The sequence below is a fragment of the Tyto alba genome, unplaced genomic scaffold (assembly GCF_018691265.1).
Source record: "Tyto alba isolate M040663 unplaced genomic scaffold, T.alba_DEE_v4.0 Super-Scaffold_22, whole genome shotgun sequence".
NCBI classification, from domain to species: Eukaryota; Metazoa; Chordata; class Aves; order Strigiformes; family Tytonidae; genus Tyto; species Tyto alba.
This window is the reverse complement of record NW_024881296.1, coordinates 21,578,074-21,605,142: the sequence shown is the minus strand read 5'-3', so window position 1 is coordinate 21,605,142 and position 27,069 is coordinate 21,578,074. Positions and strand designations below refer to the sequence as shown.

Genomic DNA, 27,069 nt, shown 5'->3' with positions numbered 1-27,069 from the left:
CAAGAAGGAAGAACGAGTGAGTCCAAAGCAGGTGAAGAACTACTCATGGCTGGGGACAAGGAAGCAATTCTCCTTGGGTAATGGTTTGGGAGATGTCAGGAAAAAAACTCGTGTGTTAATTAGCGAGAGAATTTACAACAAATTTTCTGATTTAACAACAGTAGCTTTATTTTAAGGACAGATTTTAGCTAAGTAAACCGTTAGATTACAAGAGAGTATGCTATATTACTGGCAATTCTCATATTCTCAAAATCCCAGTACTGCTGATCAGCACTGCACAACTACCAGGCACTGGTCTTGCAAACAGCTTTGCTCCTGGTTTAGCAGTATAGTTCCACCTGCAGGTATTCATAATGTTCCTGTGCTGCAGATGATTGTGGATTCTGGTGAATTATAAGTTGACACTTTTCTTTCACTAACCCAGAAAGTTTGAGAGCTACTGCTAGGTTGTGCTTGAACATTCTGCACTTTGTAGCCCACTTAACCTCACTTTCCCATGTTCTTCAAATTTGGTCAAAGAACATTGCAACAGTATTCAAGTGGCTTGAAACACCTTGCATTCAGGCAGTAAAAATTCAACATTTATATGTTTTTAGCAAATATTCAATGTATAACTCCATGGAATAATTTTCTGAATATAATTCATACCTTCTTCTGTGTGCAGGATGCTTTATTTCCTCATGAGACATACAAAAAAAAAAATCAAATTTTATTGTCAAATTTCTAATCTTCATTACAAAACAAAACACTGCTAAAGTTTTCCAGGAAAAAAAGATCCCCAAGTTGTTGGTCTTTATGTAAGCAAAAAAATATTTTTCTGACTCATTTTTTGAAATAACATTCTTAAATTTCATCCAGAGTCATTGCTAAAGCCAACATATAGCATAAAAATTTTAGAGGGAAAAACCAACAAAGTTCTAAGCAGTTGGAATAACAAATTTAAAATTAAAGAAGCATCCCATTGGCTTTCAACAATTATGCCATGTATAATGCTGCTACAAAGCACAATATGCAAGGCAATTACATATATTTACTAACGTGTTTCCCACAAACTCCTTACACCCTCCCCAAGGTGAGTTCCTACAAAAATCTTTCTTACCTAAAATGTAATAGTTATATGTCACAAATCAATCCAAAATAGTTACATTCAATATTAAGTCTGGTTTGTTTCGTATTTTTATTTTTCTGATCTTTTCCAACATTTTTTTTTATTTTATGGCCTATACATGGTAACATAGAATCATTTCAGCTGGGAAAGACCTTTAAAATCATTGAGTCCAACCATTAACCTAGCACTGACAAGTCCACCACTAATCCACATCCCTAAATGCCACACCTACATGTCTTTTAAATACCTGCAGGGATGGTGACTGGGCAGCCTGTTCCAATGCTTGACAACCCTTTCAGTGAAGAAGTATTTCCTAATATCCAAACTAAACCTCCTGTGGTGCAACTTGAGGCCATTTTCTCTTGCCCTATCACTTAGCCTTGTTGAATCTCATACAATTGGCAAGGACAAAGTGCAAGAGACAGATGAGGAGAAACAACAGGAAGTGGTTGGCAAGTTTTATACGTAAGTTTTGTGGAAAAAACATACCTTAAAAAGATACTGGGATTTTAAAGCATTTTTATGCTTCTCCAAAAGGTAATATAATATTTTGCAATGAACAAATAAATCAATACCTGTATTTATTATTCCTTCACTTGCATATATAACTTGAAGAACAGCTTTGCCTCTCAGAATCACAACTGTCAGTCTGGTTCACAAATGTGAGCTAAAATTTCCTTGTTTAACAATGTTCACAAAAGTTTTCAGCACAACTGGATAGCTGCTCCACCTGTACCACATTCTTATATTCTAAGTGACAGTTAGCACTTGTCAAATGCCTATACACCTACCTGTCTCTCTCTTTTTGCTAATTCTGCAAGGGTTGTTTTAAGCACCTTCATCTCACTGGTAACTCCTTCTAACATATTTTTGTTTTTTTCTTTATCTTCAGCAGCTTTATGCTCCTTTAAGAGAAGTTCTGATTTGACAGAGGTAAGTTGTTTCTCAGCCTTTTCTTTCATTCTTTCCAGTTTGCCTTGAGACTTATTGAGTTCTTCTATTATTCTGTTCTGCTCCAGAGTTTTGATCTGCAATAACATAATGTTAAATTTGTCACACTTTTTCATCTAACATGAACAAATAATAAAAATATCAGGAGTAATCATGAGTAAGCACTTTAATGTGGTTTCTTATCCGTTCTTGACAAAATCACATGTACAGGTGAACTGAAAAGTTATTAAAGGAGATGCCAATCTCAACTCAACTAGGAAAAAGATTTTTGTTTCAAAGACAGTTAATCCTCTACATGTTTTGTGAAAAGAGGTAACTGGACAGACAAAACACCACAGTGAAAGTTCACTCTCTGCTAGACCCTGGAAAAATAGTGTGAAAATTGTTGACAAATGTTTTACGGGTGGAAGTTGTTGAGTTGGACCATGCACCTACTTATCTATTTCACCCCATCAGTCACAAGACACAAATCACATAAAATCAATCTTCCTTTCTTCTATCGGTGGCAAACAACTGGTACTGACCTGAGTTAAAGCAGGTAATTTATTACTGCTGCAACGTAATAAAACAGCAACAATGAAAATTTAGCATGTTGCCTATTTTATGCGGAAAACCCCTTTCCCTCCCCAGTACCTATCAGGATAGATCTGTGAGTAATGTATGGGAAAATATAAGATTACAACCACATCAACAGAAAAGAAAGGGATTCATATATGTTATTTTTCTTCACTAGCCTGAAAATTTATATTGTACTTTACAGATGCTACTTAGTATAACAAGACAACTTGCAAAATACTCAAAACATTGTAATATTATATTTGCTTTCCCCACCTAGATGGATTTGGGCAGTTCTTCACGGACAGATTTATTGTAAATGAACTCCAGCTGTATAGAGCTGGAATAGAAAAATGGATAGAAGTATAAATGTAACATTTTAACTCACCTTAAGTTCATTGGTTTCAGACAGCTTGGCTTTGAGGTCAGTATTCATTTCCCTTGCCAGATTAAGCTGCTTCTGTAACCTCTCTATCATTTTATGTAACTTTCTGACAGTGAGATTGGCTTCATCCCTCTCCACAGCTAAGGCGGTCCTTACTTGCTTTTCTTCTTCCAGCTGGGTTATTTTCTGCCGCAGAAGTTTCATGTGCAGCTCTTTGCTTTCAAGTTTTTCTTTCTGTGTCTTCAACTAGTTTTCCAAACACAAGGATATTTGAAAAAATATATGTGAAAGATAATAGTACTACACAGATTCTTTTTCAAATTTAATTGCCGTGTTGCATATTTAACCTGAACTCCTATTTCTCTCTTGAAAACTCTGTAAAGCAGTATAAACAGTTTTCAGTTTACCTGAGCTGAGCTGCCAGGCTTTACTCTGGAAAGTCTGAGGAGTATTAACGTACATATACTTCCTTCTAGAAAGACAATTGCTTCCAGAAAAAATACAATGCTGCTTTAAGCCTTAAACATATCTAATTCTAAGCTTTAAACCATTCTGATAAGCCTAAAACCAGAAAATTTCACTGTGTCATAACAGTATGGCAGAGGGGTGTCTGTCCAAATTTTAGCAGATTTGCTCCTAAAGGAGCACAGTTCTTGTTGGAAACGTTGAAATTCTTGGTGAAGTACAACCAATGTCCTACTAGTTTCTAGAGAATTTGGTGTAAGATGCTCCCCTTCCCAGAAGATCCTTTTAGATTTAAATATTGATGGTAGTTTTTTAAAGAAGTATATTATAAATGTGTATTAAAAAGTAGACATATATACACATAAACATACATAACTTCCTACATTTATTTAAGAAGTTTTGAAAATCAGTATCATGTATTTAATCAATTGGTGGGTTTATTTGTTGTAATACGCAGTCTGTTTGCACAGTTTGCAAACATTTACTATCTTCTTTTTATGTAATGGTAATCTTCAAAATTCCTTGTACATATATGAAGCTCCAATCTGCTGCCTCTAGCAAGCCACTACAGAAATATAGCAGTAACAATGTCTACCTTTGAAGCAAGAAGTAACAATATGTCTTTTTTGCTTACCTTCCTTCTCAGGCTATATGCCATAGTCTTGTTTTCAATCACTGCATCACCTTCCAGTTTCACTAACTGCTCTACCCGGGCTAGAATTGCATCGACATTCATATCAAATCCAACCTCTGCTGCTAGGCTATCCAGCTTCATCTTCTCATTAAGTTGCTCCAGAAATTTCAGATACTAAGATGTGGAAAATAATAATAAAAGAGTAATAAAACCTCATTAGAAGTCCTGACATGCAATTTAAAAGCAATTTCCCCCACACAGGCAACCAACTATACGTAGCCAAGCCCACTATCCACCAGAAATAATGTACTGAATGGGTATGTTTATAGTACATGCTCCTGACACAATTGCAAATTCTCCATTTGTCCTTTTTTAGTCAACATTTCTTTTGTTCATAAATCCCTGAACCTACTGTATTTATCTTCTTTGCAAGACCAGATTGTGCTTTGCTCCTCTGTGGTAAGAGCAGCACCAAGTATGTGTGTCTGCTTCTGACTCCAGTTCCTGCCTGTGGCTCTGCTGCTTTACACGACCACACGTTGGCAGAGAGAAGTTAGAAAGGACCTCTACATCCCAACTAGTTGCAAATGCTGTGATTGCCCACTGCTGTGAGCTCTCAAACAGATAAAACAGGTACCAGGGATGCCATGGGTGAGATCTGATGTAGTCTGAGAAGACACATGGTCAGTCTTTCACCCTTCTTTGTAACAACACGTTTTAGAGATAACAGTTATTGGTTTACAAATTGCGTTAAATATTATTTTAATTGCATCTCCATCCAGTTTACTGATGTGAACACATACAGATATCAAATGTTATTTAATCTGGGTTTTCCTCCTTTTGCCCTGCTTTGATAGTTCTTTAAAAATTGCATTAGTTCCCTGGTCTCAATTAGTCTCTCTTGCAAAATCCAAAGCTGTCCTCCTCATTAAGAACTATGTTTGCCTTTATTTTCTCTTACTTCTGTTTCAGGCCATAATCTTTGCAAAGAAACAATGGGGGGAAAAAAAAAAAAAAAAAAAAAAAGAGCAGCAAGCAACTAGTTCCATAAATGTTGCTTGAGCCCAAGATGATAAAACATATTAAGAATCTCTTTTTGTTTCATGATGCTTCTGGTTCAAAAAGTTAAAAACAATAGCAGCAAAAGAAAGCACTGAAGTTGTTCATTAACAGGAAAAAAAAATCACAACAAAAACCTCTCTATTTCAGCAAGATCTAGAGAGAAATTAAGAAATTAGGATGACATGTTCTTCACAGAGGTAGCAGAGGGGAAGAAACAGCTTCATTTTCTGGTTTCCTCCCAATATGGTGGATGTTTCATTCATAAAAGTTATTGTATCGTAGACTCCAAATTGTTGATTCTTTGCAAATTCACATATCCAAGCACTGCTCTTGGTCTGGTAACGTGCTACAACATTGTCTTTCCTAGCTGTATTGGATGTCTGGTTTAGCTTTCCAGGTACAATGTCATTTTTCAAACTCTTAGTATGCAGATGTGTTATAGGCTAGCAGTGTGTTCATTCATACAATTAATTAAAAAATCCTAGTAGCCTTGACGGTCTAAGCATATAAAAGAACCAAGGAGTGAAAGATCTTGAGAGACTGCAGACCAGATGTTATATTAATGAAAGACAGAGAGATCAGAGAAAGCTTTGACATGAGAGAATCCATGAAGGACCTCTGATATATTTACAGAGACTTCTTTTAATCTGTTTTGTTGGGATTCTCCCCACAGTAAATGGACTTTAAACTCAGAAGCTTAGCTACTTTTTCCAACTATAATTGTTGGCCAAAGAAAAGATATTACTACTCCTTACGTGATGCCTGACTTTGCTAATTTGCATTACTTGCAGTACTGCAAGTAATACTCCATCTGATCAATGCAATACAATCAGCTGTATCCCTGTCTTTAGTGACTTTTATGCAAAAGAAAAAAAATGCATGCAACTACTTTTTGTTTCTCGAGCTTCAAACCATCTTGCATCAGATCTACAGAGAGTAATTCCTCTTCCAAGTGTTTCAGTTGATCCTGGAAAGTCTCAGAACATTTTTCAGCTTTCCTATTCCTCTCCAGAGCTTCTTGATACAAATTGGTCTGATGTTCCAAAGCTTCAGTCAATTTAGCTACTTGGGTTTCAAGCTGAGATACCACCTAAGGAGCAAGCAAACAAACAAAACATATAGGGTTAGGTGGGTGTGGAAATGTTAGAAAGATATAAAAGATGCATCCTCAAATTATTAAAAGGAGGGTAAAATATCTATCTTTAAAATATATGCATTTAAAAAGACAAAAAGATAAAAATCCACTGTAATGACCAGGAGAAAATGGCAGAAGTGGTGACATGTGAGACACCCCCAAGTGAACAGCGTAAACCATATTTAAGATGAGTCAACTGACTAAAAGAGGCTAATATCTATAAAAAATTAATATGAACTAGTTTAGACACAAACTTTCCAAAGATGTTAGCAAATTGGCAACACCTGGCAGTCAACTAACATTCTTTAAAATAAGCCAGTAAAATCACTAGTCTATCGAGGAACTGACTGGAAAAAATATATACGTTGTTTAGAAAATACCTGCAGCATGTAAGTGAGAATGTAGGTATGGATAATTACACGTCAGAGGAGTGCTTTCTGACTGTTAATCATTAAAGGGTGTTTAACAAAAAGATTTTGAAAAAAAAAAAAAAATCTGTAATCTAGCAAAAGCCAAGGCTAAAGGAATAAAATTTCATAATAACAAACTAGACTAATAATTCTGAAAACACCTCTAGTTCCACACTGTTAATTTTGCAACACCTACATATAATGTAATGGATTTTAGTTGTAAACTACTTATAAATTAAATGCTTGAAAGCATCTGATTACACTGCTGCCAAATACTGAAAGACAGTTCTATCTAAAGATAGATATCCAAAGAGAGCTTGCTTTTCTCTTTCCCTCTCTCTTCTTCTTACTGTCATATAATTATTTTGCTACATAATTATGTTGCATTTTTAACTCAGTGTTCACTCATCTCCAAGGAGTGTCCTCATTTTAAGCATCTGTTTGCCTCCTGTTAATAAAATGAACAATAAACACACAAAACTCCCATTAATTTTAATGGCACAGAAAGGTTTCTAACTCAGACTGCAATTAAATAATTAAATACAAACAATAGTTTACACCCAGCCTGCCTAAAAAACAGTGAGAAATTACTGCTGCTCATACAGTGGTAGAAAACACTAAACAATAAAACTGCAAGGACCCACACACACATTTTATGCTTTTCTGCATATCACTCAGCAGAAAAACAAAACAAAGAAAAACAAAACAAAACAAAACAAAAACAAAACAAAACAACAGCTTTCAGTGACTTGTGCCCACAGAGATGCACTGTTGCTGGAGAAAGCAGAGCCCCTTGACCAGGCTGTGGAGCGGCTCTGGGTGCAGCCCAGCATGTGAGGCTTTACAGGCTTCAGAGATGCATAAACATGAGAAGATGAGGAATCATACCACAGAAAGTGAGACCACAAAACCACCAAGGCGTCAGTTTATCTTCTAGAACATCCTGGAGTAAGCTTCATCCCTGGCTTAGGGGCAATCAACAATTTAAGGATTTCCTAAAATAGAGTTGCACCCTTATTACCCACCCATGCCTGTACCCAGCAACCTACAAAGGCTGCATTTTTGGTCCTGCAGTTCTGATCTCCACAATTTCCCATGACAATGACTTGTGCAGCTTAATCAGCCAGCCTGTAAAAAAATAATTCCTGTTTTTTATGTTAATGTGGCTATCAGATAATTTCAAAAAAAAGACCCTTTATTACTTGTGCTACAAGAAGTTGCAAATACTCATTTCCAGAGGCAGGCCCTACTTCAGGGACAGCAGAGTTCATCCCTGATGCAACTAAATAACCCTCAGTAAAATCTTTCTGAACATTTTTTCCTCTCATGCTAGGCTTTTTTTTTTTTTTAATTGTGCTAAGGAGAGGGCGTATGCAAGCACCAGACCCCACCACACAGCACACCAGAACAGAAAACAAGCTACAGCTATGCCGCCGGTAGCACATTTCCCTCAACAGCCCAAAAGTCACAGAGCTGGGCACATGGAGGACTTAGGACGAGTGCAAAAAAGCAGAGTATAGGGTAAAGTTACAAGGTCCTTCACATCATAATGACAATTTTTTTCCCTCTTTACCAACATAATAACTAGCTATTCTCATTTGCTCAGTATTATCTCAACAATCAATAAGCTATACTGTTCTGGTTTGGTAAGATGTTATCTTAAACTTCCACTGTTCTATATATATACATTTATGCACAGACATGCATAACTAGTACAATTTTTTTTTTAAGATCCTGACAAGCTGAAAAGCATTAGAGCTGCCACATCTCCTATCGTGGCACTTACAACTTGCATTTTACTTTACTTCACTGCACTCACGATCCTAAGATGAAAAGTTCTTCTCTGTTGAGCCTTCCCTTGCATGGAAGCCTCTAGACACTCTCATGGCCCTTCCTGGTACTTTTTGAAGGCCATTTTTTTGAATGACATTGCCATAACTGTGTATGCTACTCAAAATGTAGCAGCCATGGATTTACACAGTGGCATAGTTATGGTTTTCATTTTCTTCTCAACTTTTTTCCTAATAATTTCTCACATTCTAGTTTGTTGGGGCTTTCTTGGTCAGTCCTAAGTCAGTACGCATATTACTCTGCGTTTCACTTAATTACAACTCAAATTATTTTCCACTCAATTATTTTGTTTGGAAGGATAAAGTAGATAAATCCCTGAAACTAAATACACCTTTATGGTATTGCCATAAAAATCATTAAGAAATTAGAATAACAGGAGATTTTAATGGGAGCAGTAGTAGATACTAATCAATTTTGTCATTTAAGAGTCTGTATATTAATATGGAATGACAAAAACTGATAAAATCAAGATAACTTATAATCAGATCAGCTGTAGGTAGTCAAGAAAAACAGTTTTGGCCGTATGAATTTAGTTTGCTGCAACAGATCTGCGACAAAACTTGTCAAACAGAAAGGACCTAAACCCAGACACCTCATAACCAGGGCTGAGCTCTGTGTGAACTGAGAACGTTTGCTCAGCTTGGACTCCAGATGCCCGTGAACCCCTCCAGCATGTTACAAATAATAAATGACCAAAACACCCAAGAGCTGTCCAAACATATTCAGATGATACACATCTTACTATAATATCTGAAAAGATCATTAGGACACTGACTCAAAACAGTTTCTTAATCCAGCAGTAGAATACCTATCCCTAGACACTATCAGAGTATATGCTGATTTTTTTTTAATTAAATTACAATTTTTGCTAATATTAAATCTAAGGCTAGTATACAGACTATGATTAACTCAGATGCCCTTCAGGTACCAAAATAACTGTAATTAGGAGACATAATCTTCAAGAACATTTCAGATTTCACAGAAGATCTGACTACAGCAGTTTCAGTGAATAATTTCCTCAGAGGCCTTTTCAAATTTAAACTTTTCACAGCTCCTTTTGACAGGTGCATGTGCACAGGCAGGCCAGACATAGCTGACTGGGCTTGGATGTAAAGATGAACATTTTGCCGGTTCGTCTAGTGTATACAATCCTATACACAAAACTCCCAGAGGAGCTGCAGACATCATTTAAAAATGAAAAACCAAAACCTGTTTAAAGAAGGCATCCAGAACACCCAGGGAGTGTCCTTTCTCCCAGATTCTTGCATTCTTTTCCTGATCCCACCAATCTGGTTTGCAAAGGCAAGTTGCTTGCCGCAATGTCATGGCAGAAATGAAATAATCTTTATTCAGGGAAAGGAAAGGCCTAATTGTAATCCTCTTCCTGTTACACATTAGCACACTCATTAGCACATTTTTATTTTCCAACAGCAAGGCACTCAGCTGCTGAGTTCACATCCCTGGCTGTCCTAGCATTGCTGCTGGATTGCAGCCACAAAGGGCTGTTTTGAAACAAGCTAGCGTGGGCACCAGCAACACTACAGGCTAATTTACCCCACCAAGAAACATAATGACTCAATTCTGTGAGTCTTTTACTTAAGACTGGACAGTTTACTGAACAATCTGTAAAAAATCCTACCTGAAAATAACTTTTTTCTTGATTAACTGATAGTAAATCATACATATCCTAACACTGATGTTATATCCAAATCTTGGAAAAAAATTCACCCAGAGATGCAACAGAAATCTGATTGACACATATATACCAACATGTATATTCCTTACAAATGGAACCTTAGAAAATGTTTTGGTTTGTTTTTTTTTTTTTTTTTAATTCTGATTTGCAGAAAGAAAAGCAGTTCACTGTAAAACAACTTTTTGATGAAAAATTCTATTTTCTATTAGAAACAGATTCACAGGTGCATAATATTGATATTTTACCTTAGTTATTTCAAAGCCCTTAATCTTAAAGCAGAAACTCTTCTGAGAATAGATGCCTGCACTGCTTTAGTAACACAGTTCACTCCAAGGCCATGCAAATAAATTTTTCCAAGTGAGTTACAGCAGTAAAACATTAAAGCTTCATCACTTAACATAATTAGCAAATACAATGATCCACAAAACTTCATCATTCAACTACAATGATGAAATTCACCAAGCAATATTAAAATTGAAAGCTAATAGTTCACAAAACTAATCATAGGGCTTTTTTTTAGAAAGGACTTGTATTTTGGTGGAATACTGATAGAAGTATAGCAAGCATTCTTGTATTTGCTAGCAGAGGCAGAATGCTATGCCAGACATACCTGACACAGATCCTCTATTATATATAAATAAACCAACAAAAGCTGACAACTGTAAAACCAACATCTTAGTTCCAAAGCACAGATTTTGGCAGTGGCAGATTGGAGTTGATACCTGCTATATTTTAGACATATAGGCTTCTGTTTAGCACATATATTTAAATTTAATAGCAATAATACTGAAAACCAAATCTGTCTTCATGCTCAGATAGGAAAAAAAAAAAAAAAAGAAGAAAAAGAAAAGAGGAAACGGGAGATATATTCCATTGCAAAAGTCAACAGGTCTTTCTGGGGGAGGTGGGGAGAGGGAGAGGGAGGTTAGAGCACAGCACCAAAATAAATTAACGTAACACTGTTATGGAAAAACACCTGGTTTTCTGAACATCAGTTTCTTTACCTCTAAAATAAGAATAATCACAGCTGGTTAGATAAAGAATAGTTGATTACTGTATACTTTACAGTAGTTCTCTAACAGAACATGACTTTTCAAATCATTGCTGTTAGTTGGAGAACCAGCCACATTCCTCTCAAACAGCTGGAAGTTTTGTACCTGCAACAAAGTAAAGACCGAGTTTGAATCCTCCGCAATACTATCAGTCTGCAGGATGATCAGGTGGGAAACCCACCATGTAAAGCTAATATTAAGGAATAAAGTCAAGAACAATAAGAACTGAAATAAGTAGAATGCACTATGCATGTACTGTGCTATATCCACAAAGACACTAACAGCTGCTCAACGCAGTACACAAACCAACTTAGCCATATCTGAATCTTACAAAAGCAGCAAGTCACCTGAAAGCATTCCCAGGAGCAAAAGCTTTTTACTCAATAGCTACTAGTCAACTCAGATTTCTCTTTCTCAGCAGTTCTCAAAATAATCAACATCTCAACAGAGTGTACTCTATGCCAAAACACCAAGTAGTACAAACACACATGCACATAAAATTCTCATTAGATTTCAACTTGAAAACATTTTGCTTATGGAGACAACACTCCATGACATACAGCAAAACTGTAAAGAGCTTCTATATTAAAAATATATTTTTATATATGTATTTTATATATTTAATATATATTGAAATATTCTTATTTTAAATAATAATTAATATGTGTAAAAATATTATATTTCTATTTAATATGTGTATCATATATACAATATATTTAATATGTTAGTATTAATATATTTTAATATTGTATTTCTATTTTATTAATATGTTAATATAATATGAATATAAAATAATTTATATTTATATTAGATTTTAGATATATTTTTATATATACCATTTATCTAATATTTATATTAGATGTTTATATAACATAATCTTTATATATTTATATTTATCTAATATTTCTATTATATATTATCTTTATATTATATTAATATAATATAAATATAAAATAATTTACATTTAATTTACATGGAAATATTTTGATGTATATTAAATCTATATTAAAATATATTTGTATATGTATTTAATAGAATAAAAATATTGCTCCCACACTTCCACTTCAGTGAATCACTTTCAAATGTTAATATTATTCACAAAGCTTGTTTTCATTGAAATTTGGCATATTAACTCTCAAACTAAGGTATAAGGGAGCTGTTTTGTATTTTTTAACAAAATATTTAATCAAAATGCACAGGGATATTTTCAAGAGCTATTTCCAATCTTGGACAGGATACACAAACATTTGCTAACATATAAAACTAGTACATCAACAGGAGATGCTAGAATCTTAAAATCTGGCAAGGACACAGAAGTTGGTTTTCAGTGGCTCCATGAAAACAGCTTTTGAGTTACTGTATGGCTTTTAATTATATAATAGTCCTCATTGAGAAAAATAATATATGCCTATGTAATCAAGTGAGAAACTTCAGTGCTGTGTTGGGATGCTGAAATTGGTCAAACTGTATTCTGGGTCGCCTTCCTCCCGAGCTGTCCCTTCTCTACCTGCACATGCAAACACACCTTTGCAAACACTACCAGCCGAAACACCTCGAGCCAGAGCTAATATTAGAATACCCCACTGCCTTTCTATTGCCTTTTTCTCCTGGATGGTGAATGGTTATGGTTTCAACAATGTTCAAGTGTAAAAATGCTTTCGTCTTTTTAGGTGCAGGTTTTGAAGATTGGAGGGAAAGAAGTTGCCTGCGGCAACCCATTAATTATGTCTGCTTTGAGAAATAAGTCAGTCCTTGAACTCACTATTGTAGCAGCAAATCCATACTTGTTCCTATGTTCCATTAAATCATAGCGACCACGCAGACACTTTTGATGTCCGCTAAGTAGTACTGAAACCAAATTTCAATGTCTTAACTGAAAGATCATTCCATGTCTTTTCTTGTTAACAGCATCTATTATTAATTTAATTTGTGACCTCTTCCTGCTTAATAAAACATAGATGCTTTTCACCTATTATCTCAAATCAATAGACAACAAAATTAAAGGTTTCTGTAATTTCAAAACCTAAGAAGGAACCAACACTCTAACATTAATAAAATGAAAAAGGATCCAAAGAGAATACACACACACACACCCATTGGGCAAGTGCAATAGCTGCTGACTTACTATTTCTTTACTCTCCTCTTTGCAATTTATTTCTTGGATCTTCTCCAAAATGGCCTTCTCAGAAGGTTTAACTATTGCAGGTCCACTGCTGAGTAGGGTAGCAATTTGCTCTTTAAAAGCCACTAAAGAGCTCTGAGCAGTCCTGGCCTCTTCTCTGCTGCTCTTCAAGCTTCCATCCAGCTCACTGGAAGATTTCTTCAGATTGTGCAGTTCCCATTTTGAGGTGTCCAAAGCTTTCTGGTTAGCAGTCAGTTTATCTTGGAGGTTTCTGATCTCCATCTCCAAACTCTGTTTCCCTATTATAGCGTTGTCAAGATCCTAAAATACATGAAAGATTAAACTGGACTTTTAAAATTTGTTGGAACCCCTCCTCTCCACACACAAAGCAGGGAATAACTCAGAATCAGGTACTGCAGATAGAGAAATTAGTGCCCATATTGCTCATATGGGCTCAACATCAGGGCTTCATAGAACTCCCACTGAAATTGATGAAAGCCCAAAGCCTGCTGTAATCACACAATAGACTAACCTCTTGCAATGGCCTGCAAGATGTAATACATTAATAAAATTTGCAGATAAACAAAAAAAAAATTTTATTGTAAAACTATTGCTACTTTATTTTTTAATTCAGATAATACAATTTAGAAAACAGTGAACAAGACGTAACACAAATAAAGCTAAAGTACTACACCTCAGAGGGGAAAGAAGGGATGGGATGGGATGGGATGGGATGGGATGGGATGGGATGGGATGGGATGGGATGGGATGGGATGGGATGGGATGGGATGGGATGGGATGGGATGGGATGGGATGGGATGGAACATTCCAGTTGGAAGTGACCTAACAATGATCATCTAGTCCAATTGCCTGACCAATTCAGGACTGACCAAAATACATACAAACTCTTTGCATATGGTGTTGAGAGCAGAATTAGAGATGATCCCTGAGATGACCTTGACTGAATGTGACAAAAATTCTTGAGATTATTTATACACAGGAATGGGGAGTGAGGGGCCAAACAAAAAAAAAAAAAAAAAATGATGATGTTAAGACAGCATAAAAGAAGGTGCAAATACCAATTTCACCTCAAATAACAAATCCTTAGACTGTGAAACACTCAGAAAAAAATTGAAAAAGGGAATTATTCTGAGCTATGTCATCTTCTGAAGAAAGCAAAATTCCTATTACCATAAAGTCAAATTTGCCTGAGAAATAGAAGAAAGTCGATTAAAATCTATGTGTCCTTCCACAGAGCCTACAACTGCTGCCACCTGCTGCTCAGCTGGGCTGTTGGTGTGAGGAAGCATTACCAGGGAAATATCCTTGTAACTTTTTTTCTTTTTTTTCTTTTTTTTTTAAGTCAGTCCTTTGTATTTCAGAAGTAATACACTCAAAGACAATGTTGTCTTTGGTAGAGAGACAGAATACTCTAAGAAAAGGCCACCTGGTGAATAGCCCATAGGATTTACTGCTCAGGGACATCCTCAGATCTTTAGCAATTTGTCATGGTTCTTATTCAACCCCTGACACCCATGATCCTTTCTTTCTAAGCCCAGAGCTTTTAAAAGTTATTTTCCCTTTATCTTTCGATGAATCAAGACTCAGTTTGGAAAGAATTAAAAATAGCCAGTACATATATATCTACATCAGTTGTACAGAAAATATTGACCCAACAGGACAAAGCAGACAGGCAGAACTGTGTATCCTGATCCATGATGCAAAAACAAATGATGATAGAAAAATAAAAGAAAAATAACCCATCTAAACATAAAGAAAAAATCATCTCTCTCATTCAGACACTTGTGAACCTTTCCTTTACCCATAATACTAATATTAAGAGTGCTTATACCTTCATATACAAGAATAAAACTTGCAGTGAAACCAAAAATATACAGTGAAACCAACTAGAAGTATAGCAAAGACTAAGTCTTCATTCCTCGGGGTATTATCTGATTGATAGGAACAAACGGGAAAGAATATTACTTCACACAAGACACAAAATTATGCCACAGGATGGCATATTTATAGAGAGTGATTGAATTTCTCTGGAAGTTTCAGTTGTTCAGTAGAGAATCAGTAGGTGGATTGATATGAACTAAGATTGTGTACACTGGAGTTAAAGAATTGTTCCCAAAGCAGCTGTGAATATGATGACCACTTCAGGGTCTCTCAGGGTCTATGTGTGCTTGTTGTGTAGCACAGTAAGTCATCTGTATTAAAGAAATAGAAGCCAATCAAGTAGTAAATCTGGGAGTATTTACATAGGTCAGCAGTGAAGATGAATGAAAAAGGAGTTTGGGAGGCACCTTGGAAATAAAATATAAACATACAATACCAAAAATACTAACATTTTTAAATAGCTTCAAAAAGGCAAACATGCAAACACATAAATGAAAACAAACCATAACAAACCCTGTCATTTAGCAAATTATTTGTTACTACCCCTTTCTAAAGTAACTGTAGAACTCTCCTGGAAACAAACGTTGGCATGATTCCTTGCCATTTTCTCTTTTTTATTCTAAATAAGTCCTATTAATAGAAAATTCTCACCTGTGCTTAAAATTACATTATGGTAATTATGGTAAAGAATAGAGTAATTTATTTCAATTACAGTTTTCAACAGTGTATTTTTTCTTTCAGAAAGGCAGTGCAAAAGTAGTTTGCCAGTACCAGGGAGCCTACCTAATTAGAATCTTGTTTCAAATTGTAAACATCTGCAAACACACACAGTTGAATCAAAAGATCAAGCTATAAAATAAAGAACTTCAAGCCTGTTGATGCCCAAACATTAACAACAAAAAAACAAAACAAACAAACAAAAAAAAAACCACAAACCCAAGCAATTTACAGAATTAAAAGCCGTAAAACTCAAACCATTAAAAACTCAAACAATCCTCCTTGAAACCTCTCTTGAATGGAGACCATTTACACTGGTTATCTTCAACAAAGTCAGCCTAAGCATTGAACAGTATCTGGAAATTTAGAGACTGTGACATGTAAAGGTGGTATCCTGACTAGAAGCAAACCCCTAAGAGCCTAAGTGATGAGAGCAGGCAGATAAAATGATTTCCACCACAGAAGACTGAAAGGATGGAACTGCAACAGCTCGTGTTAGTCCCTCAACTTTTATGGCTAATGTCCCATGATCATATGAAGGGTTTGCTATGCAGCTTGTAGTGTTGGGTATCTTTTTTGACCCTGACAAACAACAAATTTTGAAAACAGAAATAATTATGGAAAATTATGTTCAAAGAAAACAGAATTAGACATTAGGTGGGTCAATGGCATGCATGTTAGACATCAGAGGTGCAGCAGATCTACCATGGCCATGCTCATCTGAGGATATAGAAAGCAGCACCAAAGGTTCTTCAGCTACCTGAGACCAGAACAAAAGGGCTTATACAACACAGTGCCATACTTACAGTTACCCATTCAGGCTGGGACACAGCCCACCCACACTCACCCACTGGCACCCTGCCTGCACTAGACTAGAGAAGATGTAAGAGTACACAAACCATTGCACAAAACACCAGCAAGGCCTCCCTCATGAGAAATCATGTGTTCTGTATTAGGTCAGCTATGTTCAGAGAAAACGCATTGAAGCTGTAACAGGTGGGGAAAATTACTTCTTCTTTTCAGCAGAGAAAGATAAGGACTCTTTTTATAAGGAACATCTAGAAGAGCTGTATTTAACATGGCAAAACAAAATGAGGGAGATACAATTACATTAAAGAGACAGACAAATGAAAGAGAGGAAACGAGAAGGGATAAGATCTTTTAAGTAATAACACTTATTAATACATATCTTCACACCATTAATCTCAATATCTACAATGCATTTTTTTAAGCTGTGATAACTCTTCCTTAATATACTGTATTATTTCATATTGCTCAAAATTTCAACTAACATGTCCTATACCTCTGTAAGGTCTGTTGGTCTGTCATTTCATCCAATAATGATTTTTTTAAAAGTGGATACTATTCAAATTAGTCACTATTTCTGAGGCAGTTTGAAGAGTCAGTTTACATACTATAACTAATAATTAATCTATCTCCACTTTGAACTACTTTAGAATGTCTGAGTGAACACTACCTACTCCAAAGTGGTTAAGATGGTCAAACTCACTTTTCCAGAGCCTCTGGTTCTCTCTTCCTAAAGCAAAAAAAAAAAAAAAAACAAAAAAAAAACAAAAAAAAAAAAAACACAAAAAACCTCAAAACAATCAAACAATCAAAACCACCCAATGAAACAAACAAAAAAACCAGCAGCACAGGTGAAGCAGATTCAGAGAAAACACAACAGGTCTACATCAACAGGCTTGCAGTTCTTTATTTTATAGCTTGATCTTTTGATTCAACTGTGTATGCTTGGAGATGTTATCCACCAAAAGTACAATAATTTTTAAGTTCTGTTATTAAAATACATTGTATCAATTGTGCACACTGCATCCAATTTTTTAAAATGTCAAATAAAATTATTAATTTCGCAGAAAAACTGTAAGAGAGATTACTCTTATGAAAGCTATTTTCATACTTGATATCAGCTTTGCACCTAACATATTCTAGGGGAAATCCCATTCCCACCTAAATTGGTGAGAAAAGTTTCAGTGAAATCTGTGGAGTCAAGATCCCACTGTTTTGTTTACAGAACAAAAGAAAAGAAATTCAAAGACACTTTTAGTAACAGTGACATTATTATGCTTACTGTAAAGACAATTTTTTCTCAGATTTAAAAATAATGTAGTAAGTTCAATCAGGAATTTATGGAAATATGAAACTGAGGATTTGCTACAGGAAAAGCAAAAAATTTAGCAGAGAAATTAAATGCAAGTTTTTCACTTCCAGTGAACTAAAGAAAAGTACAACGTTGTAAGAAGGTGGATGGAGGCTTGAAAGCTCAGGAGACAGCTGAGACTCTGCCCAGAGAGTTCAGATCTTTAACAGCAACAGACACATAGAGACAATGTCCAGATCCTTACCTAGACGTTGGCAATATAGCGGTTCCACATACAGAACTAGAGGAATTACTGATTATTTTTGGTCAAAATTCAGTAATAACAACAGGGACATTTTCTAAAGGGCTTTCATGAGAGTTTCTGTGGAATATTCATACTGTATCATAGAGTACAGCATCAACTGTTAACAAAGAAAGGCAGCCTTTGAATCAGAAAGTTCCAGACTGATGTAAGCTAAGAAGGTATACAACCAAAAGTATTTCTATGAGCTTGCCCACACACCAGCTACTGGCCGCTTACACATCTTAGACAACAATTATTTGTCCTGATGTAGAAGATTACTGCATGATTACTGCATAATTAGTGTCCTTCAACAGCATCTATCACTCTACAACCTCTGTCACAACCACAAGTCCTTCTCCTCCCTTTTATTTCTTTGAGCAGCCACATATTAACCAATGCACTTGTTAGACTTCCAGATGAAACTTCAGGATTTTGGGCTTTCATCTATTTTGAAGAGCAGAGTATTTAAGATAGATAATTTGAGAGGGTTTTTAGACCAGAAAAGGTTATTTGAACTTATATCATAATCCTTTATTGGATGAGAGGGGAAGCAGTGACAAAGGATGAGGAAAGGGCTGAGGTGCTTAATGTCTTCTTTGCCTCAGTCTTTAATAGTAAGACCCATTATGCTTGGGGTACCCATCCCCCTAAACTGGAAGACAGGGATGGGGAGCAGAACAAAGCCCCCATACTCCAAGGGGAAATAGTAGCAACCTACTATACCACTTAGACACACACAGGTCTATGGGGCCAGGTGGGATCCACCTAAGAGTACTGAGGGAGCTGGCAGAAGTGGTCACCAAGACACTTTCCACCATTCATCATCAGTCCTGGCTAACTGGGGAGGTCCCAATGGACTGGAGGTTAGCAAATGTGATGCCCATCTACAAGAGGGTCCAGAAGGAGGATCTGGAGAACTACAGGCATGTCAGTCTGATAACAGTGCTGGACAAGGTTACGGAGGAGCTCATCTTGAGGGCCATCACCTGGCACATACAGGACAACCAGGAAATCAGGCCCAGTCAGCATGGGTTGATGAAAGGCAGGTCCTGCTTGAATAACCTCATCTCCTTCTATGACAAGGTGACTCGCATAGTAGTGAGGCAAAGGCTGTGGATGTTGTCTACCTAGACTTCAGTAAAGCCTTTGACACCATTTCCCACAGCATTCTCCCAGAGAATCTGGTTGATCATGGCTCAGGTGGGTGTAACTCTTCACTGGGTAAAAAACTGGTTGGATGGCCAGGCTCAAAGAGTGGTAGTGAATGGAGTTAAATCCAGTTGGCAGCCAGTCACAAGGTGTGTTCCCCAGGGCTCAGTATTGGAGCCAGTTCTGTTTAATATCTTTATCAATGATCTGTACGAGGGGATACAGTGCACCCGCAGTAAGTTCACAGACAACACCAAGTTGGATGGGAGTGTTGATCTGATTGAGGGTAGGAAGGTTCTACAGAGGGATCTGGATAGGCTGGATCGATGGGCTGAGGCCAATTGTATGAAATTCAGCAAGGTGAAGTGCCAGGTCCTGCACCTGGGTCACAACAACCCCTTGCAACGCTACAGGCTTGGGGAAGAGTGGCTAGAAAGCTGCTGGTGGAAAAGGGCCAGGGGGTGTTGGTCAAAAGATGGATGAATACGAGCCAGCAGTGTTCCTAGGTCACCAAGAAGGCCAAGAGCATCCTGGCATGTATCAGAAATATTGTGGCCAGCAGGGCTAGGGAAGCGATCATCTCCCTGTACTTGTCCCTGGTGAGGCCACACTTTAAATACTGGGTTCAGTTTTAGACTCCTCACTACAAGAAAGATGCTAAGGTGCTGGAACGTGACAAAAGAAAGGCAACAAAGATGGTGAAGGGTCTAGAGCACAGGTCTTATGAGGAACGGCCGAGGGAACTGGGGTTGTTTAGTCTAGAGAAAAGGAGGCTGAGGGGAGACCTTATCACTCTCTACAACTACCTGAAAGGAGGTTGTAGTGAGGTGGGTGTCGGTCTCCCAAGTAACAAGTGATAGGACAAGAGAAAATGGCCTCAATTTGGACTATAGGACAGGTTTAGCTTGGATATTAGGAAATATTTCTTCATTGAAAGGGTTGTCAAGCACTGGAACAGGCTGCCCAGGGAAGGGTTGAGTCACCATCCCTGGAAGTATTTAGAAAACGTGTAGATGTGGTGCTTAGGGACATGGTTTAGTGGTAGACTTGGCAGTATTAGATTTGCAGTTGGACTCGAAGATCTTAAAAGTCTTTTTCAACCTAAATTATTCTATGATTCTATTAATCCTCGCACCTCAGTCGGCATCAGGTCCTCAATATACTAAGTCAGTTACACATATATGTACAAAACCCCCACTTTACATCAACAATAATAATAAGGTATAAAAGAGAATGCAGGTGTCTTCTAGATGATTTTTTATACCAGTCGCCTCTCCAGGTACTACTATTATACCGCAAGGACTGTAAACTAGCTTGCTTTTATCTCCTGTCTTCTCTGATAAGTCAGCCTGGAAATATTTGTGATGTCTGCTGAAGCCTGTCTCTAATATGGATTTTCTTAATGGCAGCTTATAAACAACAAACAAATAAAAAAAAAAAAAGCAGTTTCTGAGAAACTCATTACTTTATTTATCTATGTAGATAAGAAAAACCTAAAATCATTTGGTTGTGTCTCCTACAATGAAAGTAATTGGATATATTCAAATTGTAGCCATGTTTCTTAAGTTTAATAAATTTCCTTAAATAATAAGTTTACATTGTAATTAACTATGTGTTCATAAAATCAAATAATTTTAATAAATTTATACTGATTAAATGCTACTTTGATAAATATTATTTATTATTAACAATTTAATACAAGTCGGTATTGAATACTGACAATTATTTTCTTGGTTACTTTTGCATCAGTGGTGCATGCAGATACATCTATATTAATTAAAATTACTTGATTACATTTCTTTAAAGACATTGCGTGGTGCACATCTTTGAAAAACAGATGTTTAAATTAACACTTCGGAAGGAATCACAAATATTTCCAGGTTGAATCATCAGCAAAGTTGTGAAATAGAACCAGCCAGTTTACTACTACTTGCATTTCATCAATGGCAGTGTTGTACAGAAGGCAATTCATCTTGAAGAACAATATATGCATCTTCTTCTGTACCTTAAATAAATATCATATGGGAGTTTATTAAATACTTGAAAGAAACTTGGATAGACCAAATAAGACATTTTCAAGGACCTACAGACATTCTCAAAGTATGTTATGGTTCTGTAATTATGATTATCATAGTCAATAATCACTGTCTGGACATACGGAAATAAAGAATAGGTATTCTGATTCTCAGTCTAGTAATCTGGGCAGCATTTAAAAGTTATTTTCCATCAAATGCAAATTTGATATCCAGCACTGCCAGAATAAAGGTATGCACAATATTTACAGAATTCCAGGAGCAAGCCCTTGCAATATTTGGTCAGAAATTTGAGAAGTTCAAAATTTCAAAAGAAAAGTAATACAGTACAACAAAAACAGTTTGGTGGCTTGCTTTTGTTATTTATATTAGTTTCTAGACTGTATTAGTTTCTCTTGTTTGCTATTTGCTATTGTGATGCAGTGAGGCTGAGACAGGAACAGATAAAATTATTTTTCACTTGCTAATGCTCCTCAAATGAAAACCAGAAAACTGCAATAAATACTCAAGTATCAAATATACTAAAGAACATTCTGAATTACTTTCACATATTAACTTTAAAATGTAACCAGCTGGCTTTCATTTTCTTCATCAAAAATTTTGGAAACTACAATCTGCTTAATTGATCATTAGATAGCTGCCTCCTCCTGGGACATAAAGGCACCTGATCAAGAGAGGGCATTCATAGAAATGCCAAGGGGCAGGAGCAAAGAACTACCTGGCAAGAAAAACTGGCAATGATTCAAAGAGGTGGCAAGAAACAGTATGGTGGCTGAGGCTTGCTGGAGAAGACTGACAGAAAGAACAGTGTGATGGCCTCTACACACTTAGGAAGAATTTTGAGACAAAACTGGGAGAAACAGGCCACCATGTCAACCTGTAATACAGAAGATGGCCAATATGTTTGGCCCTGGGGGCTTCAGGCAATCACAGACAAGAGTTACTGGTACTCAGCCTGTGTTGGCTAAACTCTGCTACAGGCAATTCTGTTCATTAAAGCTCAGAAAACAATGCAGAAACACACCACCATGTGTGTGCTCCTTTGGGCACAGGAACAGTATGGATTTCTGCTTTTTGCCTTCACAGAGGAGCATGTCACAACATATGCAATACTGTTTATGTGCTTAAGCTGTGCAGCAAAGTATATAACAAAGTCAAACTGACTTTACACCACTGGTGCCCTTCCTGTAACCTAATAAGACACCCATCAGGGGAGCAGGGGATACCATGCATCCTCCTTTAGGTATGTGGATTTAAAGCATTTTTGATTTTTTTATTCAATTATTTTTCAATAATGAATTTCTTAATACACTTTTGTGACTGCAAAATCTTCTCAACAGATTTAGTCAGTATCTGCAAATTTAAGCAGCTAAACTGAAATAGCACTGGAGGAATCTGCAGCCTCTAGATAAGCCCTGATGACACAAGGCTTCCTTGAAAGGGAATGCTAATAATTTAGCAAGACATTTCTGTAAAATAGGTTAAATAAATTATGTATTTGGCATGTGCACAATAACGATAGGAAAATATTTTTCATAAAACTAGCTCAACTTTGGAAATGTTTCGGCAGTCAGAGCAAACTTGCAAAACAAGTCACAAATGAAGCCCTTGGTTTAAAACATCTCCTGATTCTGGCTTACTGAGCAAACTACTCTCTGCTCTTATTCACACACCTGTATTTGAAGTAAAGTATGAGAACAAAATGTTCTCAGAAAGGACCTGTTTAGGTTTTTGGTGCAGGTTCTCTCTCAGTACCGTTTGAATCTTAGAAAATTTTACTCGACTTGGTAAGAAGTATTTTCAACAGTAAGTAAAATTTATGACCCTTGTGGTACTTAACATTTATCTTCCCCACAACAAATTCTTTCTTCTCCAGAGCACACTGTCAGCTATTTCTCATGTCCTAAGTATTTTGCCTACAAGCAAATTGGAACACTATATCCTTTAAAGTGTGTGGTGGTGGTCTTCTGTTCAGGAAAAATGTAACGCCAGGGGAGTGAAAAAGGCATCAAAAATATGAATTTGCAAGCATCATCGGAAGACATCAAATCTAAATCAGATCTATTTTACATTATATTACTGTTTAATCTCCATATATTCTGAAGCTTTCAAAAAGTTGAGAATAACCCTAGAAAAATGTCCTCTTTAGGAAAGACCCTAATCACCAGAAGTCTTTCAGAAGCAGTTTTGCTCACACAACTCCTATTGAAAATTAATTTGAAATGCCAAGAAAACGTTTGAAAACTAGGCAAATATACATGTCAAGCAATTATGTACCTTACTAAGTTTTTCCATGTCATGATAGCATCCTGCTGCTTTTTTCTGCTCCTTGGTCACTTCTGAAACAAGCCTCATGATAGTTTCTCTGCTAGCTTTGGACTCCATCTCATGGACATTGATAGCTTCTTGAAGAGTAGCAACCTGGTCTTTTAGCATCAGATTTTCTTTACATATTTCAGAGACCTAGAGAAATAAATCAAATATTAGTAATTTTTTTGAAGCACTTAATGACATCTATTCATCCCAGTATACCTGCTCCTATCCCAATAAAGACATGATGTTTCTAGTGACTCCTAGGTCAGATTTATAATTGCACTCTACTAATCCTTTTTAAAAAGAGTAGGAGGACAATTAAAATGAGAACCATACTCCCACCAGAAACCCACACCTTAATGTGGTTCAGATTTTCTCCCACACAATCTCTGTGATCTATTAAACAGGTGGAGAGCTACTGTAGCTGTATATCTGTGCTTGACATGAAGCAGGTCAGAAAATGAAAACAAATCATGTAGCTAACTTCATGTGAAAAACAGATCATTTCAGCTTGGCTTGTTAAGATTTATGCCTCTCATTTGGAATGAAAAATTGAAAGCTGCATTTTATGCTTGAAACTTTTTAGACCTAGGGAAATTTGAGTTAGTAACAGCCATTTCATAAGCATATTTAAGGGCAGCAGACACCTTGGAAAAAGGAATTGTTTCCAGGATTCTAGGGCTGGTTTGGTACATTATGCTATTTTCAAGACATGGAATGGATGAACACAGGCACTTTAAAGAGTACATAAGGTAAAAAATGTATCCCAACTCCTACTGGCAAGATATTTGCTAAGAATAAGCTAGATCAGTTCTGTCTTAAATAAAACTGCAATGTGGAAAAGAAATTAAACAGACATGCCATGACTTTAAACAGGAAAACAAATTTCTAAGTTTTCCTAATGCACAAAGTTTTCAGCAGAAATTAGATTTCCCAACTAGATTTATTACTACATTGTTAAAACAAGATGTCAACATGTAGTTGTTTTTAAACTCCAGTTATTTCCTTAATTTAAAGCAAGAGTTACAGCTTAATACAAACATCTTTGCCTCTAATGACAAGTAGCTAAGTTTTGTTAGAGTATCTACTACAATTTCAATGTGCTTGTAATATTATGAAGGCAAGTACTTTAAGAAATCAGTGATACATACCTAGATATTCTTAATTTATGAAGTATTCCTTACAGCCAGAACTCTTACAATAGTATGAATATAATGAAATTTCCCAAAATACCTAGTATGATCACAAGTGAAGAAAAATGGAGATAGCAAAGACCAGACAGAACACGAGAAAATGCATAAAATTTGGATAAATTGCCCTTCAGCAGCATCGATAAAGGTTAAAGGAATATACAAACAATTTTCCTTTCCCAAATGGAGCTTAGTTTTTAGAAGTTCAGAAGTATTCTGAAGAGAAATAATAAAGTTTTATGATTAAGTCTCAAAAACACCACACAGTTATTTACAGCACTTTTTTACAGGGCATAGTTAGGCTTGGTTTAGGGTATGCCATTTCAAATGTTTCTACTTAATGGTATGTCAGCTCAAGATAAGTGTTAAGATCTAGTGGTACAGTTTATAGGTCACCTACTGACTACTCCCAGTGTTAATGTTTTCAGGAAAGCTTTCAACCAAGTATCTAATCAGGGCTGTACTTGGGAACTGCAGGATGATAAAATATTTAATGCAGATAAGAGCAGACTGAGTTCACTGAGGTCTATTAGCATTCAGCACCTTTGAAAATCAGCCCAATATGAAAACAAAAAAAAAAAAAACATAACACCACAACCTGTCTTAAATGATAATACTGTCTGCAAATCATTATTTAACACAAAGATTCCAGTCTTCATCACTTGCTTTATTTCTTTGACAACCAAATATTCTTCTATTGAATTGCTATACAGAAACCCTTGCCTACACATAATCACCTTTGACATTAAGTGTTCCTGTGGTTTCTCTTTTTCTCTGATGTCTGTGTCCAAGAATCCAGTAAGCTGTGAAAGGAGCTCTTCATACTTTCTGCTGATTTTAGAAGCTTGAGTCATGCTTTCTTCGTACTCATTCAAATATTTACTAATCAGTGAGGAAAAAAAAAATACATCAGGATGAATGTTCTCTGAAACAGAATTCTAGGCAAAGGACATTATCCCTAGATAATTGCTAGCTTCTACATACCACAAAATGAACTTTAAAAGTTACATATAATTCTCTTTATCTGTTATTTAACATATATAACTTTTGTTGTTGCCTTATGTATAAATCTTTCCTCATCTTTGCTTTTGACTATCACTTCAAAGAATCTTCTACAATCTCAAACTCGTTCTCAGCACAAGATTTCAATAAAACACAAGAACCAGGTGACATCAATAAACAATGTCCTCAAGATGCTAGACATGGAAACTGCAAACAAAAGCTTAGAAAAAGTAAAGGGGAAGAGAGTGATCCTGTTATAGTAAAAATATGCTAAAAGCACTTCACATCCCCTCTCTAATGAAGCTGGCAGTGCTGATCAACGAACTCAGGGGAAATAGAAGCCCTGCTGGACTAATGGAAGTGTAGGACATCCAGAGTACCTGCAAAAGGAAGTTTACCAGCAGAAGAAAACAGAGATGTGAGACACTACTTTGCTGTGCATAGTCTTTTGCAGAGTAACACCACCCATGAAAGGGACTGACTGAAACAAAAAATATCAAGGGACTACCACAAAACTATGAAGAAAAGGCAGCTTTTTGTCATCAATTTCATCACTCTGAAAAGGTGCCTATCATGCGGATATATATCCCACACGAAACATCTATTATCAGCAGGTATCAGTTTGTAAGTGCTGTATACAAACGAACAACCAAATAACAGAGCAGTCAGTTTAATTCATTGACATAAATGTGGTTACATCCCTCCCATTGCCAAGGACAAAGACAAATCCAGCAAACAAGCATTGCCACAACCTGCATAGGCAGCAAACATGTAGTTTCAAATCTTGTTCACGATTCCACAAAGCTGAGCCTCCCTTCTGAAAAACTACAAACAAACAGATTAACAAATAGTCAACCAAACAAAGCTCAAAATGACCATTAGTGTAACGCAAATATCAACTCCAATACCTCTCAGATCACCCATGAGATAAGTAC

General features: G+C 36.3%; 1 protein-coding gene across 1 annotated transcript in view; it reads right to left on the bottom strand.

Annotated features, from left to right (window-relative positions):
* CCDC170 (coiled-coil domain containing 170) overlaps window positions 1-27,069 on the bottom strand; it is a 46,509-nt gene that overhangs the window by 5,190 nt on the left and 14,250 nt on the right. The window contains exons 4-11 of the mRNA XM_042796126.1: window positions 25,870-26,014; window positions 23,907-24,092; window positions 17,556-17,582; window positions 13,430-13,747; window positions 6,050-6,250; window positions 4,099-4,272; window positions 3,003-3,245; window positions 1,900-2,136 (exon numbers count right to left, since the gene is read on the bottom strand). Of these exons, the coding sequence (XP_042652060.1) occupies window positions 1,900-2,136; window positions 3,003-3,245; window positions 4,099-4,272; window positions 6,050-6,250; window positions 13,430-13,747; window positions 17,556-17,582; window positions 23,907-24,092; window positions 25,870-26,014 (1,531 nt within the window). The remainder of the gene's footprint in view (window positions 1-1,899; window positions 2,137-3,002; window positions 3,246-4,098; window positions 4,273-6,049; window positions 6,251-13,429; window positions 13,748-17,555; window positions 17,583-23,906; window positions 24,093-25,869; window positions 26,015-27,069) is intronic.